Source organism: Culex quinquefasciatus, chromosome 2 (genome assembly GCF_015732765.1).
Source record: "Culex quinquefasciatus strain JHB chromosome 2, VPISU_Cqui_1.0_pri_paternal, whole genome shotgun sequence".
NCBI classification, from domain to species: Eukaryota; Metazoa; Arthropoda; class Insecta; order Diptera; family Culicidae; genus Culex; species Culex quinquefasciatus.
This window is the reverse complement of record NC_051862.1, coordinates 8,503,008-8,527,132: the sequence shown is the minus strand read 5'-3', so window position 1 is coordinate 8,527,132 and position 24,125 is coordinate 8,503,008. Positions and strand designations below refer to the sequence as shown.

At 34.1% G+C, this 24,125-nt stretch overlaps 1 protein-coding gene across 1 annotated transcript in view; it reads right to left on the bottom strand.

Moving 5' to 3' along the window:
• Positions 1–731: 731 nt before the first annotated feature.
• The window catches only part of LOC6043951, a 39,674-nt gene continuing 16,280 nt past the window's right edge, over positions 732–24,125 (bottom strand). The window contains exons 2-6 of the mRNA XM_038254717.1: positions 23,357–23,574; positions 22,656–23,249; positions 11,346–11,621; positions 1,276–1,440; positions 732–1,104 (exon numbers count right to left, since the gene is read on the bottom strand). Coding sequence (XP_038110645.1) covers positions 823–1,104; positions 1,276–1,440; positions 11,346–11,621; positions 22,656–23,249; positions 23,357–23,574 — 1,535 coding nt within the window. The 3' untranslated portion in view covers positions 732–822. The remainder of the gene's footprint in view (positions 1,105–1,275; positions 1,441–11,345; positions 11,622–22,655; positions 23,250–23,356; positions 23,575–24,125) is intronic.

Here is a 24,125-nt window from a genome sequence, read left to right as displayed (position 1 = left end):
AATCGTGAACCACCCTAATTTTCAACCAAACCAAAAGTTGCTTCTTTCCATTTACTACAGCTCTTTTTAAGAAACCAAAGCTCCAAAACTCCACCATTTTTCGGAAAACCTATTTTCCACTTAATTTTGCGATCTGGACCATTGGGCAATGTTTTAAAACAAAAATTCGGGATTTACTTTGGCTGTGTTTTTAATCCCATATATATGAAAAAGTATGCATTTAGTGTTCTTACTTCTAACAATTTCATTTTATGCACTTTCTTTTTGACTTAGATCGTAAATGGTTATAAATTCTAAGTCCAGAAATAGTAAATTGAGGTAAAAAATTAATAATTTAGTTTATTTAAAAAAATTTGAACACATTTCAAAAATTAAAAAGTGACAGATTTTTTATTAAACGTCAAATAGGCAAAAGATAATGAAATTGTAGAAAAATAATAATTTTTGAAACGATCGTCAAGAAAGTCTGTAAAAGTTACAAATTTTAGTCTAGGAGTTGAAATCAAGTCATGGAAAGTTTAAGTCTTGAAATTTTGGGTGTTCTTTAACACCTAAACTCCCAAGCTCGAGAGAAAGGGGGAATTTCCATATAAATTCCCCCTTTTTCTCGAGCTTGGGAGTTTAGGTGTTAAACAAGTTATTGTTCAGACATTATCAGTCAATGCAGTTGAGTTAACGTTTTGTTAGGAATTTTTGCAGTCAAAATAATAAGAAAACGACTACCCCCTTAAATAACATTTCATTGTCACCGTCCTCGTTTATTACTCTCCTCCACCATCAACAAAAGGCATTCATTAACATAACAAAAGAAAAATAGCTTAATCAATGGTCCACATGTTTCGTTAGCGACGTCATCTTGTAGTGCTCATCACTTAGGGCCCGCCAGTTCTCCACCTCCAAGATTTGCGAAATTTCCCGTTCGGTGGCTTCGACGGACGCCGACGACACCCGCAGCCACTGGTAGTACTCGTCCGTCCAGTCCGGATTCTTGGGCCAGTCGCACTCCTCCACCAGCTGACTCCGTCGCACGTACAGATGGTGCAGATTTTGGGCGGTCCTGGCGATGATCAACAGGGTGGCGGTCGAGATGCGTTCGCGGATCATCTGTTGAGAACGTTCGAGATTAAATTGCTTTAGCATTATGTTGACTTTAGTACCAACACAAAATAACAAAAACGTGTATATTTTGCATTTCCCGGAAATGGCAATATTAATTATCCCGCGCCAAGTACACAAAAATAACACTCTCGCACACACCAAATTTACACAACTCACCAGGACGGCCAGCTCCGGACAGGACCGCGCCATCAGCACCAGCAAACTGTCCACCCGGTCCTGGAACTCGACCGGGCTGGTGAAATCCGGCAGCATCTCGTGCCCGTACACGGCCAGGGTGTATTTGTAAACATCGACGGCCGCCAGCAGCTTATCCGAGGTAATCTGCGAAAATTAAAACAGGGCCGAGAGTTTGGTATTCCGAATGGATGTGTGTGTGTTAGCGTATGTGCGGAGTAAATATGCAAATGTATAGAAACAGGTCTGTTTGTAATCAGTTTTTACAGGAAGTAGGAGAAACAAACCTAAAAATATTATCAAATTATATTCCATTTTGGAAAAAATATTTAAAGCACTACCAAAGTGTCAAGAAATTTTAAGTTTTTTTGTCAAATAAAACATTTTGAACTTTAGCACAGAGTCCCATTTCAGCAAAATATTATACTTATTAGATCTATATTTTGGCATGGCGGGCGCCGTTGGCGGTCAGGATTTCGGTATTGCCCAGCAACGGAGAAGGGAATAAGGGATAAGTCAAGGTAACAGACAATTTAAAAAAAAATTATGAATTATTATAAACAGTCAACACTAAAAATTATGATATTGAATCAAGTATCACTCTTCCAAAGCCATTTCAAATTGCCACACAAATCCCCTTTCTCTCTCTTTTGACTCTTCTCATTTCAGTGCAAAGTCCCCCTCATAGTCAATTCATTTGCAGAGCCAACTCCCGACGAAAGCCCGGTTCCATTATGCATATGAATAAGAATAATAAACAAACAATCTCCAAACTTAATTAACACCCACCCTCGTACACGACGGCCCCGGTCGTCCCTGGTCCAAGTCAATGTAGCTGTCCCCAAGTTGGTGGTGGTGGTGGTGGTGGCAGCGTTTCAGCAACAGTATAAACCGGGTTGTCGGAAATCCGAACGACCGGTGACACTGCTGGCGACGCACGACGCCATCGCCAGGCTGACCAAAATGGGACCTTTCCCACGGGGGTGCATGGGACAAAGTGGGACTGCGGTGGGACAGTCTTTTCAAAGTGACCCGAGAGGTGTGCGTTTCGAACGTTCTCCAATGCTCTGGAAACGGACCTTTGAATGGAAAGTTTACTGCTTTGATTACTGATAGTGGTAGATTATGACTCAATTAACTAAGGTAAATTGAGTGAACCGGAGTTGATAGAAAATGGGATGTTCGATGTGGCTCCCAGAACATGCAGAAAAAGACAATATTTGTATGGAGAAAAAAAAACAAAATAATATTTTCTTGACAGGAGCACGATAGCAACATGATTATTTTGAGCCACAGAAAAAAACACAGTTTGAACAAGTTGATTTGATCATTTAAAAACATCAACGAGCCAGTCTAATAGTGAGTGCCACTAACTAGCTAAGTGAATTTTAAATTTATAAATAAAAATTGGCGAGATATAAATTATTCCATGAATATGTTTTTGTTTTGAAGTTTCAAGACTTTTTCCAAACCGGGGTAATAAAATTAAATTTTTATGAAAGATTGAATGTAGCTTATTTGATAAACAGCAACGTAATACCAATGTATTTTAAATGGTATAACACATGAACGCACGGGTAGTAATTTTTTCTAAAGAATCTTCCATTTTTTGTTAAAATTGACCAAATTGGAAAAATTAGATTTGTCTATATATTAAATTGTCTTAAATTAATCCATTAATAATAATGAAATAGTTTGCATTAAATCAACCAAATATACTTAAAAAATCAAATTAAAAAAAATAAAGAAAAAACTATTAAAGGCAAACTGAAACAGGCAAAGTTAGAAAAGTCTTAAAACTTATCTTATAAAAAAAGGAAATGAGTAATAATATTTTTTCCGTTGCTTAAAATATTTGATTTCGAAAAAATGTAAAAAAAATCAAAAAACAAAACGGTTTTGGACTATGGAATTAAGAAAATATGTGAGTCTAGCAAAAAGAAAAAAAAAACAAATGATTTTGAGTATTTTTCATATTGTTTTGGAAAAATTTGAAATTAAAAAACCGTGTCAAATTTTGTTTCTTTATTTATGCTTTTTTAACTTACTTGCTGATAAAAACAAAGATTTTTCTTTTGTTTTTATTTAATTTCAAATATTTTGTTTGTTTTTTGCTTAAAAAACAACATAAAAAAACTAAAACAGCAAAAAATGTTTTATTTAAAAATTTCAAGGAATTATTTGTTTTTACTTTCGAAATAAGACAGTTTGAGATTCTATTTAAAAAAAACTAATGAATTTCACGGTGTATTTTTTCGAGACCTCAATGATAAAAAATTCGGTATGTCTGATATTTGGCACCGTGAAAGAAGGGCTCTTTCCCGACATTTTGCGGTATATACCGAAATATTTCGTCGGGGGCTCTAGTGCAACTTTTTTTTTTGAAGATTATTTTTCGATTTTATGGGATATTTGTTCAAAAAAGTCACAGGAAATCGGTGCATTCATGTTGATTTCCCTCAAACTTCTTATAAATATGCCTTGGGGACTCTATCTAACTATATTTGACCAATATTTGACCTCCAATGAAAAAAAAAATCGAACCAAATTTACCAGATTTCTAGCTTTCTTTGTAATAACCCCAAAATCCAAGCTGGAAACCCCGATACGACCGAATGTAAATCTTTTCTTTGTACAATTTGTCATGAAATAACAGCAACACATTGCCCGGATAGAAATTTGAGCATTAAACAATGCAAAACATAGATTATTTATTTAATAAGCTGTTTATTACCCAATAGGTTCCGAAAATTATTTATTCAATCCTCTGCCACATAACACCATTACATTTTAAAACATTTTAGAATCATTCACATTGTAGAAAACAGTTTTCTGAACATGTTCCATAAAAAAGTATCACTTTTGGATCAATATAAGCAGAGATATGTCCAATTTCCTGAAATAAATAGTGCCTTTCTCCAAAATTTCTTAATTTAATTACCTTTCACACGATGGGCACTGCCTACAGAGTTTTGTAATGAACGCTATAGAATAATTTCATTAATTTCGTCAAAACTTTTTATATTTTTTACGTTTTAATAACATATTATCATCATAAAAAATATCTTAGTAGGCAGTGCCCATCATGTTAAAGGCAATTAAATTAAGAAAATTTTAGAGAAAGGCACTATTTATTTCAGGAAATTGGGCATATCTCTGCTTATATTGAACCAAAAGTGATACTTTTTTATGGAACTTGTTCAGAAAACTGTTTTCTACAATGTGATTTATTCTAAAATGTTTTAAAATGTAATGGTGTTATGTGGCAGAGGATTGAAAAAATAATTTTCGGAACCTATTGGGTAATAAACAGCTTATTAAATAAATAATCTATGTTTTGCATTGTTTAATGCTCAAATTTCTATCCGGGCAATGTGTTGCTGTTATTTCATGATAAATTGTACAAAGAAAAGATTTACTTTCGGTCGTATCGGGGTTTCCAGCTTGGATTTTGGGGTTATTTCAAAGAAAGCTAGAAAGACGGAAAATTTGGTTCGAATTTTTTTCATTGGAGGTCAAATATTGGTCAAATATAGTTGGTTAGAATCCCCAAGGCATATTTATAAGAAGTTTGAATGATATCAACATGAATGATTTTCTGTGACTTTTTTGAACAAATATCCCATAAAATCGAAAAATAATCTTCAAAAAAAAAAGTTGCACTAGAGCCCCCGACGAAATATTTCGGTATATACCGCAAAATGTCGGGAAAGAGCCCTTCTTTCACGGTGCCAAATATCAGACATACCGAATTTTTTATCATTAGTTTGTTCTAAAAAATACACCGTGATTTGAGTATTTTTCATATTTGTTTATAAACATTTGTAATTTAAAAAACGTGTCAAATTTTTTTTCTATATTTATGCTTATTCTTAAATAAAAAAATAAAAATAAACTGTGTTTGGACTATGGAATTAAGAAAATATGTGAGTCTAGGAAAAAGACAAAAAAAAAACAAATGAATTTGAGTATTTTTCATATTTTTTTAAACATTTGAAATTTTTAAACCGTGTCAAATTGTGTTTCTTTATTTATGCTATTTTTTAAATTACTTGCTGATAAAAAGATGATTTTTCTGTTGTTTTATATTTATTTTTATTTAATTTCAAATCAGTTTGTTTGTTTTTTACTTCAAAAGCAACAAAAAAACAAAAACAGCAAAAAAAATGTTTTATTTCAGAATTTCAAAGTAATATTTGTTTTTACTTTCGAAAAAAGACAGTTTGAGATTCTAGCAAAAAGAAAAAAATGAGAATTAAAAAAAATCCATTTTGTTCGATGCTTACGCTTAAATAATATTTTTTTTTCAATCTGTTACTTTTCTATTTTTGTTTTAATTTTCATTCTCATATACAATAAGGCCGTTTAAAAATTACATTTTTGAGCAATTCTCTACCAAAACCGGAAATGGATTTTATTTGTATTTTTTGATTTGGCTCAAACTTTGTGGGGGCCTTCCCTATGACCAAATAAGCTATTTTGTGTCATTGGTTCACCCATACAAGTCTCCATACAATTTTGGCTGCTGTCCATACAAAAATGGTATGTAAATATTCAAACAGCTGTAACTTTCGAGTGAATTTTCTGATCAATTTGGTGTCTTCGGCAAAGTTGTAGGTATTGTTGAGGACAATTGAGAAAAAAATATGTACACGGAAAAAAAAAATTGCAGATTTTTTTATCAACTTTTTTTTCACTAAAACTCATTTTCCCAAAAAAAAATTTGATTTTCGAGATTTTTTGATATGTTTTACTGGACTAAAATCCGGAACTTTTGAGCTATAGAGAAACATGGTCAAAAAATCTGCCGCCAAGGTATGAATTTTTGAAAAAATAGTGATTTTTGGAAAAAAATCCAAATTTCATGCAAAAACAAATTTGAAGTTATTTTTTAATGCAAATTGAATTTGCAATCAAAAAATACTTTACAATTTTTTTGATAAATGGCTTCGTTTTCAAGATATAGCCACCGAAAGTTTGATTTTAGCAAAATATTTGCAGTTTTTCGATTTTTAAAAATAGTGATCATGAGCGACCATTTCTAAAAATATTTTTTTTTGAAAAGTTCAGAAAATTTGCTATAAAATTGTCCAAGAGACATTGAAGATTGGACCTCGGGTTGCTGAGATACAGCCGCTTTAAGAAAAAGAAACACGAAAATTGAAGTTTTCTAAGTCTCACCAAAACAACCCACCATTTTCTAATGACGATATCTCAGCAACTAATGGTCCGATTTTCAATGTTAATACATGAAACATTCGTGAAATTTTCCGATCTTTTCGAAAAAAATATTTTGAAAAATAAATAAATCAAGAGTAACATTTTAAAAGAGCAAAACATTGAATATTACGCCCAAATTGATCAGAAAATTCACTCAAAAGTTACAGCTGTTTGAATATTTACATACCATTTTTGTATGGACAGCAGCCAAAATTGTATGGAGACTTGTATGGGTGAACCAATGACACAAAATAGCTTATTTGGTCATAGGGAAGGCCCCCACAAAGTTTGAGTCAAATCAAAAAATACAAAAAATAAAAATGGTCGAAATCGGCCGATTTCGTAGAGAGTTGCTCTTTTGTTGAAATCGGCCCGAAAAATCAGGGAAAAAATGTTTTTCAAAGAATTTCAAATTTTTTGTAAAAATAGATGTCTAATCAACACATAAGTTTAATAAGATTGTTGATGTATGTGGAACTCCGATGTACAGAACCGCAAAAAATGTTTAGATATTTTTTAAATTAATGCTTGCAATACAACTGTACTGGTAAATTTTTGAACACTTTATTCATGTTTTATTTTTTGGATTGTTTTTGCAACATTGGTCAGGGTCGAGGAACAAAAAATATTTGCAACGCCATCAATTTATCAAAAAAAGTTTTCCATTTTCCATTTTGGAAAAATCTACCTTCAAAAATAGCTTTTTCAATGTTTTTTGTTTTTTGCAGTTAAGCCTTTGCTAATATTTGTTCAAATTTATGTCCCTCGACTCTGACCAAAGTCAAGGAGAGAAGGGGGAGGGAGCGGACATATATAAAAAAAGAATAAAAATTTAAATAACGAGTCATGGCTTCAACATTTCAATGAAAATAGTGTTTCGAAATGCATTATACACCTATGAAGTTGTTGTGTAATCATTAGTTTCAGAAACCTCTAAGTATTGAAAATAAACTTCTAAGTATTGAAAAATGTTTTCGAATTTTATAAAAATTCAAAATATTTTTAAACCAACCCAAATATTATCACGATTATCAATGCAGAAAAATGCATTTTAGATTGCTTTCAGCTGATTACACTTCTTATTTCATTAAAATTTTAAAGTTTTTTGATATTTTTTGCCCCTTTTTTACCATTTTTTAAGGGGGTAGAGGAGAAGCGACATAAACTTTGAAAAAAAATTTCTACCGATTTCGGAATTTTAACTTTTTTTATAAAAATAATGTAAATAAAAAATTTAAACATTTTTATGTTTGAATATTTTGTTTCAAAATAGTTTTTGCCAATACCTACAATTTTGTGGAAGTCACTATGAGAAAATTCCACCGCAAGATAGGGTAGAGGACCCAGAAATCGCTCACTTTATAGTGGGAATCTAGGAAATTTGTCGAGAATTTAATGACAATTTATAGTTTTCGGTTCTATTTGTGGTAGAACGATGATAAACCATTTGATTTAAAGTTTCCACAAGGTTTTTATCATTTACGAGTTCATTTTTGTTAAAATTTTGCGTTTTTATAAAGTGCTCCAAAGTGCCTATTTTCGCCCCCCTAAATCCAATTTTCGCCCAACCTTGGAACCAGTTTTCGCCCACGACAAAAATCAAGAAATCAAATGAAATTATGTCACAAAGATAAGCAAATATGGTCTCCTATTGATACACAACATGTTCCCGAAGCTCAATTTCATTGATGTGCACATATTTTGTCGTAAAATAAATTGAAGTTCAAAAACCCTAGGAGTTTTTTTTTTACAGATATCCTACTAATTTTGAGGTTTTTTGTATGTTCTAACTAAAACCATAACATGTTCTCACTCTCACTAAAAAAACATGACTAAATCAAAATTCCTGATAGAACTCATGTGTCCCTATTCACCAAGATAAGAACACAATCACAATTAGCTCCATGTTGTTGTTGATTTTATTAGGGGAGCTTTAACCCTATGGGTCATTCGCTCCCGAATTGACTCAATAGAAAACATCGAGTACCTCTTAATATTTTTTTTAAAGTACATTTGCTATTTTGAAGAATTGTGTAACTACTTTTCCATCCTCTGCTTAATTTGTTCTCCTATGTACCTATGTAACTCTTACCACATTTGAACTAGGTGTCCCATATCTCAGCTTATATTAATGTTTGAACTGATGTTAATACCAAAACACCCTAATCAATGAAATAAAATAAAATTATAAATTAACCTTTCAAAATAAATTAGAATGTTTCAAATATATTTTTAAGCACATTTCGCTGCGATTAGATAAGTTTTTATGGTAAACGAAAACTGGGTCTAGATGAAATTTGAAAACACAATACTAGATTTCGCCCTGGTCGAAAATTGGATCTCATGTTTTTCCATGACCCCAGAAATCGCCCACTTTATTTTTATTGAAATAACCTTTGGTAAACGTTTAAAACAGGTAAATCTCTAGACTTTCATGAAATTCAGTCATACAGTGAAGCAATGAAGTACTCATTTACATTATTTTCGGTCAAAATGAGTTGTTTTCCCTGATTAACATTATTACCCACTGTAGTCGAAATTGACAAAAATATGGCGGCTGTAATAAGGCTTTTTTTGAAGTGCTTATAAAAACGTGATGAACAATAGAAATTCATTAGGAAAGTTTCAATTAGTACTAGAAATGAATGAATATGTAAACCTGCATAATAAATTCAACCAAAAAATGGTATAAGTTTGCTAAATACAGATTAAATCCAGTAGGTGGGCGAAAACTGGAGCAGGGCGAAAACTGGGTCCTCTACCCTATATATTTTTAAATATGTAAAGTACAGGCAAAACTGTATGGGAACTTGTTGGAAGAATAAATTATGTAATGTTAAGGTGAATAAAAGAAATACTTTAATTCAAATCTCAGAAAATCGGCCAATTTTGTAAAAAAAATATGCCAACATAAAACACATTACACAAAAGAATAATGAGCAATTCCATGTCAAATAGGGAATCGGTTGTACCCGACCCTCTCCGATTTCAATGAAACTTTGTAGACATGTTATCCTAGGCATATATAAGCCATTTTTGTGTATATGGAGCCAGTAACACTCGATAATGACATTTGAGAAGGGCGTACGTGTTTTCAATATTTTTGTATTTCGTAATTTAAATATTGCTGTATCTCGAAGCCGTTGCATCGTATCAAAAGTGGTCGAAGACAAACTTGTAGGAAATTTGACGGGCTTTCCGAAAAACAAAAGAAAAAAACACTCCACTTTTAAGAGATTTTTTGATTTTTAAGTTTAAAAGTTAAATTTGAAGGTGAGCCCACGATTTTTTTCGCTCAAAATTTTTGTGAAAATAGCCTAAGATGTTACAAAAAGACTCACGAAAAATGCAGGATGGAGCAACTGACCTAAAAAAATACAAAAATCATTTACTGAAACTGTTTTTTTGAAAAGTGCTCTAAACGTCAAAATTTTCAAAAACCGAATACGGGAATCGATTCTCCAGACAATTTTACATAAAAGTCTCCATATTGACCATTGTCCTAAGTCCAATCCTTGTGATGTTACAGCGGGTTTAAAAATAAAAATGTTGAAAAAATAGGTTTTTTGATGGTTTTTGGCGATTTCTATATGACGGACTTGATTTTTCAGTTTCGAAAATATTTTTACCGAAAAGCTCGTCCAATTTCCCATAAGTTTGTCTTTGACCACATTTCAATTGGATGTATGGGCTTACAGATATAAGCTAATTTATTATCCAGGTTACTTTACTACACTGAAAAAATATTATGTTTTCAGTTATGAGCAATGTAATTAGCTTATATCTGTAAGCCCATACATCCAATTGAAATGTGGTCAAAGACAAACTTATGGGAAATTGGACGAGCTTTTCGGTAAAAATATTTTCGAAACTGAAAAATCAAGTCTGTCATATAGAAATCGCCAAAAACCATCAAAAAACCTATTTTTTCAACATTTTTATTTTTAAACCCGCTGTAACATCACAAGGATTGGACTTAGGACAATGGTCAATATGGAGACTTTTATGTAAAATTGTCTGGAGAATCGATTCCCGTATTCGGTTTTTGAAAATTTTGACGTTTAGAGCACTTTTCAAAAAAACAGTTTCAGTAAATGATTTTTGTATTTTTTTAGGTCAGTTGCTCCATCCTGCATTTTTCGTGAGTCTTTTTGTAACATCTTAGGCTATTTTCACAAAATTTTTGAGCGAAGAAAAATCGTGGGCTCACCTTCAAATTTAACTTTTAAACTTAAAAATCAAAAAATCTCTTAAAAGTGGAGTGTTTTTTTCTTTCAGTGTATTTTTTTCGGAAAGCCCGTCAAATTTCCTACAAGTTTGTCTTTGACCACTTTTTGATACGATGCAACGGCTTCGAGATACAGCAATATTTAAATTACGAAATACAAAAATATTGAAAACACGTACGCCCTTCTCAAATGTCATTATCGAGTGTTACTGGCTCCATATACACAAAAATGGCTTATATATGCCTAGGATAACATGTCTACAAAGTTTCATTGAAATCGGAGAGGGTCGAGAAAAAAGTACCTAAAAAATTCCTGTTTTGGGCTGGAATTGCTCTAATTGATTTCAGTTAATAGCGAGATAAGCTTCCTTAAAAAATGAGAAACTATTAAAAAAAAACTACTGAATTTGATTATCAAAGCTTATTAACAATTCAATATACAATCTTGACCATTTTACCACTCCACCTTACTTCCGCCGACTCGGGACCTCCCGTGTAGACGCACAGTTCCCACCCCCACACGCGCAAATCTGGTGTGGAAGTTTTGGGTTGAAATCGTTCCCTCTCACACCCATTCCTCCCTGAAACCCTTTCAATGACTCACCATGGTCCGGGGCGACTGATAAATCATGCTGTGCACGGGGGCCGGTTCCGGCTGGAGCAGAATCTCGGCCGCGCCACTTGTTGACTCGGCCCGCAGGTGGACCCGTAAATTCGGATTATCACGGCGCAGCAGCCGCCAGCCCCGCACCGAGCAGGGGCTGATCGCGATGGCCGCCGGCGTGTAACGGTTCTGGAACAGGTACAGGTGCCGCACCCGGGAGTCGGCCAGCAGCGTCAAGACGTCGTCGTCGATGTTTTGCGGCGACACGACCAGGACCTGGAGAGAGAAGAGCGGGGTTGGAATCTGTAATGCAATTTGACTCCCGGGGATACACGCTTGTATAAATAGATTGGGTGTGTGTACGGTGATAAATTATATTTAAAGCAATGTCTGCTGGGCACGGGGAATTGTGTTCGACATCGAAAAAGGGGACGCATTAAATCTGAGCTATGCTTTGGTGCAAGAATTAATGTCTGTATAATTCAGATTTTGAATGCAACAACAAACTTAATTAGGGAAATCTGAACAGTGGCACAGTAAATGTTTGTCCAAATCCAGAAAAGTTTCAATTTTTTTTAGAAAATTTTAGGATTCCTTGAAACAAATTTGACCTTTGAACCCATTTTGCTTGTCAAACCAGCAAGATCCAGGTCTTAATTACTACGATTTGGATCAAATTTGGCTTAAATGCAAAAATCTAAAAAAACGCATTTTTTGGACCACCCTAATCACCAAACAAAAACAAAAGGGTCTAATTATTTTGGCAATGGAATTCCCATGCAAAATTTGGGCCGAACCAAAGCAGTGTTGATCTGGATCTTACTGGTTTTGCATGGAACCGCTATAAGTAGAAAATCAAAAAGTCTTACAGAAGGAAAGTTTAGTGGTTTAGCTTGGAATCAAATTTGGAGACTAAACAAATTTCTACCAAAAGGTCATAACACGAATTTTCACATCATGAATTTTAGCATGGAAACAATTTTTTTAACATCGGCCAATTTCATTACATTTTGATACCTTTTGATATGTCTGCAATCATTAAAAAATATCCAAAATGTACTTAACCCCTTCCCGCCCAGAGCAAAATCGAGACTTTTTACGTTTTTCTACATTACTCGTAACTGGATCAACCGAATTGAATGAAATTTTGATGGTATTAAGTAAACGTACTACATAAACCAATGCTGTTTGCAAGGTTGAAAAAATGCACGGTTCAAATTAAATTTTGAAGAAAAAAATAAATGTTGCTCCGGAGTAACCATGGGCGTTAGAGGATTACCCGAGCAGACGGAAATAACGTTTTTTGATATTGGATAATACTAGGCCAATAAAATTTTATGTTATTTATAACAAGATTTGTTATTCGCCGTTATGATATTTTTGTTATTGGTTTGTTATTGTAATAACAGACTAATAACATTTTAAGTTATTCTTCGAACAAATCTTTGTTATTATTTTTTGTTATTTTAACAACTAATCCGATCATCCCAATAACAGTTGGCGGTATTCTTCCATAACAAAAAATGTTATTCCAAAGTTGTTTTGGCTTCCAACCAATATCAGACCAATAACAAATTTTGTTATGATAACATAAACTGTTATTCAACTCTTATGCAAAAGTTGATTTTTCAAGAAGAATCCATAACACTTTCTGTTATTTTAACAGTATTTGTTATTGAAATGGCATGAATTTAGTTATTACCGTCTGTTCGGGTAAAAAACAACAGTATGCTTTGATCGGGCTGGTATGCAAACATGTTGGTGGACTTAGAAGGAAATGTTCTCATAACAAGTCCCATCTGGCATACTTTCCCAAAATAAAAGCAATAAATCAAGGTAATTTTCAAAAAAAAAAAAACTTGACAAAAGCATAAACAAAATCATGTGTTAGATCCCTGTTAAATAAAATTTCAGTGAAATGATTGCATTCATGAAATTCACGATGAATATGTTGTCAAACTTCCAAGCTCGTTTTCTCAATTTGCAGATATTGCATATGGGACATTTATGTATATGTCATCACTGAAATATTGAAGTTGTCGCAGTTTTAGTGAAAAAAATGTTTTTTGCCGTTTCGTCATTTTCCTGTTTTTGCGCGTGACGCGTCGAAAAACTCAGTTTTTATTTTGAAAAAATCATATCTCGGAATCGTATGGTTCGACATCGCCAATTTTTACTTATGTTTTGTGAAATTTTCCGAGGAATCCGATAAAAATATTTTCAGACATAGGCTCTTTGGTCCGGACACGGTCAAAACGCCATTTAAAGTTTTCATACGACTTTTGCAAATATTTAGGTAGATTTTTGAAACTTCTTACTATTTTTCTCAAATAGCCAAACTAATCACAATTCTTTTGCGTCTAGGACAACTAAAATCGGATGAAATTACGCGGAGATATGATTTTTTGAATAAAGTGGTTTTTGCGAAAAAAGACGAAAATTGCAATTTTTCGAACCACCCTGGCACGATGTAGGTCACCCTTATGGCCAAACAAAAACTACGGGTCTAACTATATTGGCCAAGGAACCACCACAAAATTTTTGAGCCCAAACGGAGAACTTTTTTTTCGGTTTCAAATGGAATTGCTGTATATATTCTTGAAACATCAGGATTTTTTCTAAAAAATGTAAGCCTAATTTAAAGCACTAATCAGATATTCAATTTTGTCATCCATTTTCCAAATTTCTAATGCCTTTTTCGATCACTATCATTAAGTCTACATAAAATGGTAGTGATTAGATTTCGCAAATGATAATCAGATCGTTAAATAAAATTATAATAATTTCCAAGCATATAATTATGACACTGCTTTCCAACGAGCTCAGCAACAATTTCACTGCCACTGATTACGGTATTTATTGTAGGGACCATCCATAAACCACGTGGACACTTAAGGGGGAGGGGGGAGGGGTATGGCGATTGTCCACGATCCACACAAAAAAAAATTTTTTGTATGGACAATTGTCCACGAAGGGGAGGGGGTCGAGATTCCCAAAAAAGTGTCCACGTGGTTTATGGATGGTCCCGTAAAGCTGATTGAAATTCCCGCCGTCAACCATACGAATACGTTACACACACTCATTACGGGTGACATCAACAACACCTCCCCAAAAAAAAACATATCAAAAAAAAAATAGCGTTTTTTTGCAAATCAAGTTTTAGTGACAAAAAGTTAAATAAAAAATCACCAAATTTGTTTTTACCGTGTATCATTTTTTTCCAGTGTAGTCCGTATCCATATCTACAACTTTGCCGAAGACACCAAATAGATCAAAAAATTCCTTCAAAAGATACAGATTTTTGAATTTTTAAACATCATTTTTGTATGGCCAGCTGCCAAATTTGTATGGAAAATTATATGGACAAATTAATGAAGCAAAATGGTTTCTTTGAGCATACCGAAGGCACCAAAAAAGTTTTAGTCGGATTAAAAAATACAAAAATTAAAATTTAAGGAAAAAGACCGATTTCGTAGAGAATCATATGAGCAATTCTCTGAGATTTCGGTCATTCGATTTTTTTTGTATTTTTTAATCCGGCTGAAACTTTTTTGGTGCCTTCGGTATGCCCAAAGAAGCCATTTTGCATCATTAGTTTGTCCATATAATTTTCCATACAAATTGGCAGCTGTCCATACAAAAATGATATGTGAAAATTCAAAATGTGTATCTTCTGAAGGAATTTTTTCGGCAAAAAGTTGTGTATGGATATGGACTACACTGAAAAAATGATACACGGTAAAAAAAATTGGTGATTTTTTATTTAACTTTTTATCACAAAAACTTGATTTGCAAAAAAATACTATTTTTATTTTTTTTTATTTTTTGATATGTTTTAGAGGACATAAAACGCCAACTTTTCAGAAATTTCCAGAATGGGCAAAAAATCTTTGACCGAGTTATGATTTTTTTGAATCAATACAGATTTTTTCAAAAAATCGAAATATTGGTCGCAAAAATTTTTCAAATTCATTTTTCGATGTAAAATTGAATTTGCAATCAAAAAGTATTTTAGTGAATTTTTGATAAAGTGCACCGTTTTCAAGTTATAACCATTTTTAGGTAACTTTTTTGAAAATAGTCGCAGTTTTTCATTTTTTTAAATTAGTGCCCATGTTTGCCCACCTTTGAAAAAAATATTTACGGGCCAAACATTCAATATTACGCCCATTTGAAATGTAAGTCTTGATTTAAAATTTTTGAAAATATTTTTTTGGAAAAGATCGGAAAATTTCACGAATGTTTCATGTTTTAACATTGTAAATTGGACCTATAGTTGCTGAAATATCGACATTAGAAAATGGTGAGTTGTTTGGGTGCGACTTAGAAAACATCAATTTTCCTGTTTTTTAACCTTTGCATGGCAATATCTCAGCAACTAAGGGTCGTATCAACAAAGTCCGAAGAAGCAAAATATAGAGAATTTTCTCAGCATCTCAAAAATATTTTTTTCAAAGGTGGGCAAACATGGGCACTATTTTTAAAAAATGAAAAACTGCGACTATTTTCAAAAAAGTTACCTAAAAATGGTTATAACTTGAAAACGGTGCACTTTATCAAAAATTCACTAAAGTATTTTTTGATTGCAAATTCGATTTTACATCGAAAAATGAAGTTGAAAAATTTTTGCGACCAATATTTAGATTTTTTGAAAAAAATCTGTTTTGATTCAAAAAATCATAACTCGGTCAAAGATTTTTTTGCCCATTCTGGAAATTTCTGAAAAGTTGGCATTTTATGTCCTCAAAAACATATCAAAAAATAAAAAAAATTAAAAATAGTGTTTTTTTACATATCAAGTTTTAGTGACATAAAGTTTAATAAAAAAAATCACCAATTTTTTTTTACCGTGTATCATTTTTTTTTCAGTGTAGTCCATATCCATACCTACAACTTTGCCGAAGACACCAAATCGATCAAAAAATTCCTTCAGAAGATACACATTTTTGAATTTTCACATATCATTTTTGTATGGACAGCTGCCAAATTTGTATGGAAAATTATATGGACAAACTAATGATGCAAAATGGCTTCTTTGGGCATACCGAAGGCACCAAAAAAGTTTCAGCTGGATTGAAAAATACAAAAATTCAAATTAAAGAAAAAAGACCGATTCCGTAGAGAACTGCTCATATGCTCATATGCGAACATTTTGGTGGACTAGGAAAGAAATATTCACATACCAAGGCCCACCTGGCATAGTTTGCCAAATAAAAACAATAAATCAAGGTAATTTTCAAAACAAACTTCACAAAAGCATAAACAAGAGCATGTGTGAGATCCCCGTTAAATAAAATTTCAGTGAAATGATTGCATTCATGAAATTTACGACGATTATTTTGTCAAACTTCTAAGCTTGTTTTTTTCAATTTGCAGATATTGCATATGGGACATTTATGCGAACAGGGGCAGTTTACATTTTTATCAATGAAATGCTACGGATCCAAGTTAAGATTTTTTATAAAACTTTTTTTTCTAAATACTTGTTTCGAATTTGAATTTTAGGATTAGACTTTTTTTTCATTTATATATATTCTTGAAACTTCGCTATAACCACGGCAAATAGTGTCCAGGGCATTCGAAGAAATACAATGTCCCATCCCAGAGGGTCCTGGAGTACCAAACCTTCTTAGCATGGTGCTCCCAACGAATACAACCAAAAAATCTCGGAGCGTATGGTGGTGTGTCCCCACGCTTCTTCCTCCCCTGTCGATTCAGTATTGTGTTGTTGTTCGAACACTCAGTGTTCAAACTCAACCCAATTACGAGTCATCTCTGCGATACGGCTTTACGCAGTAGGCCTGGCCGCTTTAACGCTTGTGATGTTTCAATGCATTCTAATGCAATGGCGCACTACAAATGTTAATAAATGACAAGAAGAGTGCTAGGCGTCATCTAACCTAAGGCACTCTCCAGGATCCCTTCGAAAGATTGGCTGCGCTAGGGTCTGATTAGATTAGATTAGATTAGATTTATATATATTCTTGAAACTTCAGGATTAAAAAAAAAAATTAAGCCTAATTTAAAGCACTAATCAGATATTCAACTTTGTCACCCATTTTCCAAATTTCTAATGCCTTTTTCGATCACTATCATTAAGTCTACAGAAAATGGTAGTGATTAGAATTCGCAAATGATAATCAGATCGTTAAATAAAATTATAATAATTTCCAAGCATATAATTATGACACTGCTTTCCAACGGGCTCAGCAACAATTGCACTGCCACTGATTACGGTATTCATTGTAAAGCTGATTGAAATTCCCGTCGTCAACCATACGAATACGTTACACACACACTCATTACGGGTGACATCAACGACACCTCCTCACTTCAGCAACAACCAACCTCTCTCTTCCATCATCAGCCTTTTAGTTCGCCTTTTCGAACATTATCCGATTTGTCGATTTCCATGGTTTTCGATCCGCCGCCGCCAAACTGAGAGCCCGCAGAAAGGCTCTGAACCCACTTATAAATGCTAATGTTATTCACTGTCAACACTTTGGCAGGGGTTATGACTGGCGCGAGGACCGGGAAGGAGAGAAATATCACAAACATTTCCCCCTATTGGAGCCTTGAATTGGGAAACGCACTCGATTGATATTGGCACGGAATGGCGTGATACTACTATATGTTAATGGGATTTGTGATTCCGAGGAGCCCTTTTTGCCCCGACTTTGACAGCTTATGTAAGATGTTAGGAGGCGCAATTATGAAGGATCATCTAAGCCGTAAGACGTCGAAGTGTTGTCTTCGTCGGATAGTTTCGACGTTGATAACGTGCAGAAATTCTACATGTTCTAATTGATGGTGCACTGAAAACCTTTCCAAAATTGTTACCAAAATTACTCAAGTTAGTTAAGGGTTAGCATCGAACTGAAAAATTGTAACAGCAAAATTAAGGTTTGACAAAAATATTTAAATTTTTTTTCCGTGTACCACTTTCAAGATCAGCTACCATTCAGAATCAGCTTAAGTCAAACGCATCCCATCCATCCATGTCTTTACCTGACTATTGATTTTCCATACGTAAGACCTCTTATCAATGTACACATATTTCCCGACTGTATAATAGTGATGTTCTACAACTATTCCAAGTGTACTAACCCAGCTCGAGATGCGTTCGTCCCAAGGAATTAATATTTATCCCACGTGTGCGAATATTCCACGAACCACGACAACAAGCTTCATAATTTCCTCTTCCAGGGCAGGGTTATACCACAGACAATCAGACTCTCGTACCATTCTAGTGACAAAACTAATAAAATTTAGATTAGCTCATACCTGCTAGTCTGTGGTTCCACCCTGCTAAGTGCCCCTACGGCTCGTTGGTTCGAGCTGCTGTTGAGATCGAAGGAAATTAATTTACTCGAAACGGCTGTTCAGTTGCGTGATCAAATATGGAAGCGAATAGTAATGAAGTGGTGCACAATTAGAGCACCCTCTTTGCCGCCGCCACAACAGGTGCTTTGCTGCAAGGGGTTACCTGCTCCAGGAAGCTCAAGGAGTTGTGGTTACGAGGCTTATGGAGCGTATGAAATATGTAATGGTTTGGGGAACTTGAAACCAGCACGAATGAGTGTTTGCTTCACATCTCAACATTTTGTATGTTCTTGATAATAACAGCTGATTTTTTATCACGATCTTTAAGAATTAGAAGTCCAGAAGCTGATCGATCATATTTTGGGTTCAAATGCCATGGAAGTATTTTAAGATACCTTTCGCTGCCATTGAATCTACCTTCCTTAGACTGAATCCATGGAGGCGCTTGGTTTCTTATAAAGATTCCATGGAATTTATACTTGAAATTTGTGCTATTAATTTTTCTATAGAATTTAGCAACTTTTATTCGAGATTTTTATTTTTGGATTTGGATGAAACTTTGTCTGTGTCTGTGTCTTGTCCCTTTATCAAAAAAGCCATTTTGCATCAGAGAACTTCTCCAGACTATTTTTATATTTGGATGAAACGTTGGCCTTACATTCCCATTGTCAAAAGAAGCTATTTTGCATCATTGTGGGCTGGTTTACAGAATGGTTACGTGAATACAGTCCAGACTCAATTATCCGAAGCCTCGATTATCCGAAGTTTCGATTATCCAATGGTTTGTATGTGATTTCGGATAATGGAATCACGGATTTTTTTCTTTTTTTATTTTCTTACTTTTTTATCAAAATCGAGTTCTGCGAACTCATTTAATCAAATTTGAGTGGTAAATTGCCTATTAAATTACGAAGTGCATTTTTCAAATATTTTATCACCGCCATTTTGGCCGCCATCACGGTGATCTTAAATAACTAAATTTTACATAAACTTTCTGCATTACACACTCACAACCTTTTCTATGACCAAAGGAGACATGTTGCATCATTAGATCGTCTGTACAAGTCTCCATACAATTTTGGCAGCTGTCCATTCAAAAAAAAAACTATTAAAATGTTCAAAAAAAGTTACACTCTTTAAAAGATTACCCGATGCCAAAACCAAAAAAAAATAACGTTTGAAAAACTTGAAAAAGACGATTTATTTCAATTTAATTTTCAGATGTCAAATCAAATTAGCCATCAAAAGTAATTGACAAAAATTTAATATGGTTCACCATTTTCAAATTCAGAATTTGTTTTGATAAGAACTTGATTTTTTTACCTGTGAATGTCACGACCAAGCTTAATCATCTCTGAAAATATTGTTCTCGCAAAGATAAGAAATTTCCCACATTGAAGATTGGAGTAATAGTTGCTGAGCCTTTGAAAGAAAAGAAAACATGAAAAATTAGGTTTTTTGTGCAACACAAAAAAAAGTGTCGTTTTTTAAAGTGTTTATATAACAAAAAACCAAAAATCTTGTAAAATTTCCCTATACTTCGAGAAAAAAAGTCAAAATTAGTGTTTCAATGCGTTTTCAAATGTTAGCGTCGATTTGAAATCCATGCAAATTTTTTTGTCGAAAGAACGAAAATTTTAAATTATTTTTAAAGATTTTTTTGATTGGTGTTTTAAGACCTTTTTTTTTAAAAAAAATAGCGTTGATTTGAAAATTCAGATTGATTTAGAATGAAATTGTTGAATTATGTTCAAAGATTTTTTTAAATTAGTGGTTTAAGGCCCTTTTCAATAATAACGTTGATTTGAAAATTCAGAAAATATTTATTCGAGAGACCGACAATTTTATATTATTCTCAAGGATTTTTTTTATTGTTGTTTTAAGACCTTTTTAAATAATAGCGTTGACTTCAAAATTCAGAAAAGAAATCTGGAAACGATAAATCAAAAAATATTTTCAAAGAATTTTTTAAGTTAATATTTTAGAGCTTTTTCAAATGTATGCGTTGATTTGAAAATTATGATCATATTTTTTCAGAAAGAACGAAAATTTTGAAATTGAAAACTGTATCAAAATTGGCTTTTCTCCAGAATTTAACCCACAAATGGCTGTAATTTGAAAACGGTGCATTTTAAACAAAAAATTAAAGTACCTTTCGATTGTAAACATTGCCAAAGTTGCCGTTTCTTGTCCCTTAAAAAAATACCAGAAAATAAATTTAGCATTCGAGATTTCAACTTTTTGTGTTAAAAAGTTAATTATAAAAATAGGTACTTGATCAAGAGTTTAACTTTTCTACTTAATGGTCCTCCTGGACAACTTTGCTGAAGACGCTATGGAGGGCTGCCGAAATTTAATGGAGACTTGTATGGGCGAATCGACGATGCTAAATACCTTCTTTGGCCCCCCAAAAAGTTTAATCCAAATCAAAAATGCAAATGAATTTCATATCCTGTTTTTATTGAGAATTGCTGAAAATGTTTTTTTTTATTTTGAATGATTTTTTTGATCCCTATGAAAAAATGCTATTGATTTGAAGGTCAATACTTGGCAAAAAACAATTCGTCTTGTTTGAACTAATGGTTCAGACAGATAAAAAAAGGATGAGGAAAAGCGAAGCTTGTCGAAATCAATTTAAAGTGAAAATGTGAAAATTGATTTATCAGCGCAGCTAATTTTTCTAAGCAGTCCTGATCATATCCTACAACTTTTCCAAATACTAAACAAAATTTTAGATGTTCAACCAATTTTTTGAGGAGCATGTTAGCAGTTTATAAGCAATTCTATACAAAATTGTCCGTTTGTAAAATTGGCAATCTGTTACTTTTTTTTGATCTCTCAAAAAAAATATTTTGATTTTTTCTTTTTGATTAAAAGTTTAATATTTGAAAAAAAGCTGATTTTTTTGAAGAGTAATAAGGCTAGTGTTCATTTAATTTTTTCAAGTTTTTGTTTCTTTTTTGCTCTGGTTGAGGTTAAGAGAGAGCATTAAAAAAAAAATGATGAATTTTTATTTTTTTAAAGCACATTAATTAGTACTTTAGCATCAAAAACGTAATATAAAATTTCAACAGCCTTACCTAGCTGCAAAATTTTGGTCCGTACTTCTCTATGGCTAAAAAAATGTATGGATGATAAAATGACACAAAATCTCTTCTTTGTTCATAGAGAAGGCCTCTACAAAATTGAGCCAAATCAAAACATAGCACAGTGGGAAAAAAGGGCCAAAAAAATTACCGCAACATGATTTCGCGCAAATCATCGATTGCTATACACCAAAAGCTTCGTTTTTGCACCAGGAACAATAATCCGATGAAAAATCGCACTGCACGGACCGGTGGCCGGAGTACAGGCCACCGGAAGATCCGGATTTCTGGAAAAAGTGTCAGATTTATCCAATTGTGAACTGATAAGCTTTCTTCTACCATGAATAGTCATGCAAAACAATCCTACAATAATACTAAATACCATAGGACCCATCGGAACCGGTTCCACCGATCTCCGATGGCCACATCCGGAACCGCATTAGGAAACAGTGTAAACTAGTCATGCGACGTATCAAACTTCTTGATTTTGGATGGGGACATGGGTTATACACTCCTTTTTTAAAAACATGAAGTTTGATATGTCGCAAGAGTGGTTTCAGGAATTTGCCAAATATGATCTTCGGATGTGGCCACCGGAGAACCTGGGAACCGGTCACCGGAGGCAAAAATACATTTTAAGGATACTCTCCATCCAAAATCAAGAATTTTGATACGTCGCATGACTAGTTTACGCTGTTTCCTAATGCGGTTCCGGATGTGGAATAAAATCCATTTCCGGTTTTGGTGGAGAATTGCTCTTATCGTATTTTATTTGTGAAATGCATTTAAATATTTGCCAATAAGTTATCAACTACTTTCAGCAACCTAAAAACATTAAATCAGTCAAATTTGGGAAAAGGTTAACTCCTGTGAAAAGAAAAAAAAACTGTTTTACACCAACCTGCAGGTTCAAAAACAGTCCAATGTGCATTATCGGACAGTGCACCATCGTCACGTTGATCAGGTACAGCCTCTTCAGCACCAAACAGCCCGATTCCAGCACCTCGTCCAGCAGGTGGTTCGCCTCGTACCGCTCCAGCATCAAATCCACCAACTTGAGCGTCTGCAAATTCGTCAGATTCGTCATCAACCTCTTGAGGGCCGCCAACAGTTGGCCACCAGTCCCGAACAGCTTGATCGATTCCGGATCCTCACTCGAAGCCATGTTGCACGGGAATATGTAGTTGAGCGATTTGATCCGTAACCCACAACCGGCCCACTCGCGCGGCACCTTTTGCTTGTGGTTCTGCTCGATGGCCCACGACATCAGCGTCATAAATTGGTACATGTTGTTGAACGAAACCAGCGGACGAAAGTCCAACCCCCGGAAGAGTTTCCCCACCGAGAGGAGGCAGTTTTGGGTTCGGGAGTGGTCCAGCACCGGTTGCCAGCCGGAATAGTAGTTGAACTTGAGCCGCGCCAACGTTTCGTCCTCCACGAGAAAGTTGGACCACACGTTTGGCAGGGCAAACGACTGATACCAGCTGAAGCAGGTCTGCACTTTGGAGAAGAAATGAGGGAAAGAGTACAAAAATTGAATTTCATCAGCGAAATAAATTGCACTGAGAGCAGCGGGGGCACACCCAGCGGACACTTTCTTACCAAACTCGCATAGTACCGCTCCCGGATGCTCAGGTGTGCAAAGATTCGCTCCATGATGTGATCCGGCAAATCACACCACGGTGACTGGCCGCTGCCGTTAGCAAGCTCATCATCGGTGGAGGTGGTGCGCCGGAAACGGTTCTCAGGGTTAAGATCATCTGCTTCTACGGCTTCTTCTGAGTCGTTCTCCTCCTCAGCTTCCACGTCGATGTAGCAAGCTGGCGAGGGAGAAGGAGTTGGAAATTCAGTGGCGTTACAAAATTGGATTCTTCATGATACTAATATTTATTGTGAGTTTTGTTTCTTGTTTCTTGTTTCTTGTTTCTTGTTTCTTGTTTCTTGTTTCTTGTTTCTTGTTTCTTGTTTCTTGTTTCTTGTTTCTTGTTTCTTGTTTCTTGTTTCTTGTTTCTTGTTTCTTGTTTCTTGTTTCTTGTTTCTTGTTTCTTGTTTCTTGTTTCTTGTTTCTTGTTTCTTGTTTCTTGTTTCTTGTTTCTTGTTTCTTGTTTCTTGTTTCTTGTTTCTTGTTTCTTGTTTCTTGTTTCTTGTTTCTTGTTTCTTGTTTCTTGTTTCTTGTTTCTTGTTTCTTGTTTCTTGTTTCTTGTTTCTTGTTTCTTGTTTCTTGTTTCTTGTTTCTTGTTTCTTGTTTCTTGTTTCTTGTTTCTTGTTTCTTGTTTCTTGTTTCTTGTTTCTTGTTTCTTGTTTCTTGTTTCTTGTTTCTTGTTTCTTGTTTCTTGTTTCTTGTTTCTTGTTTCTTGTTTCTTGTTTCTTG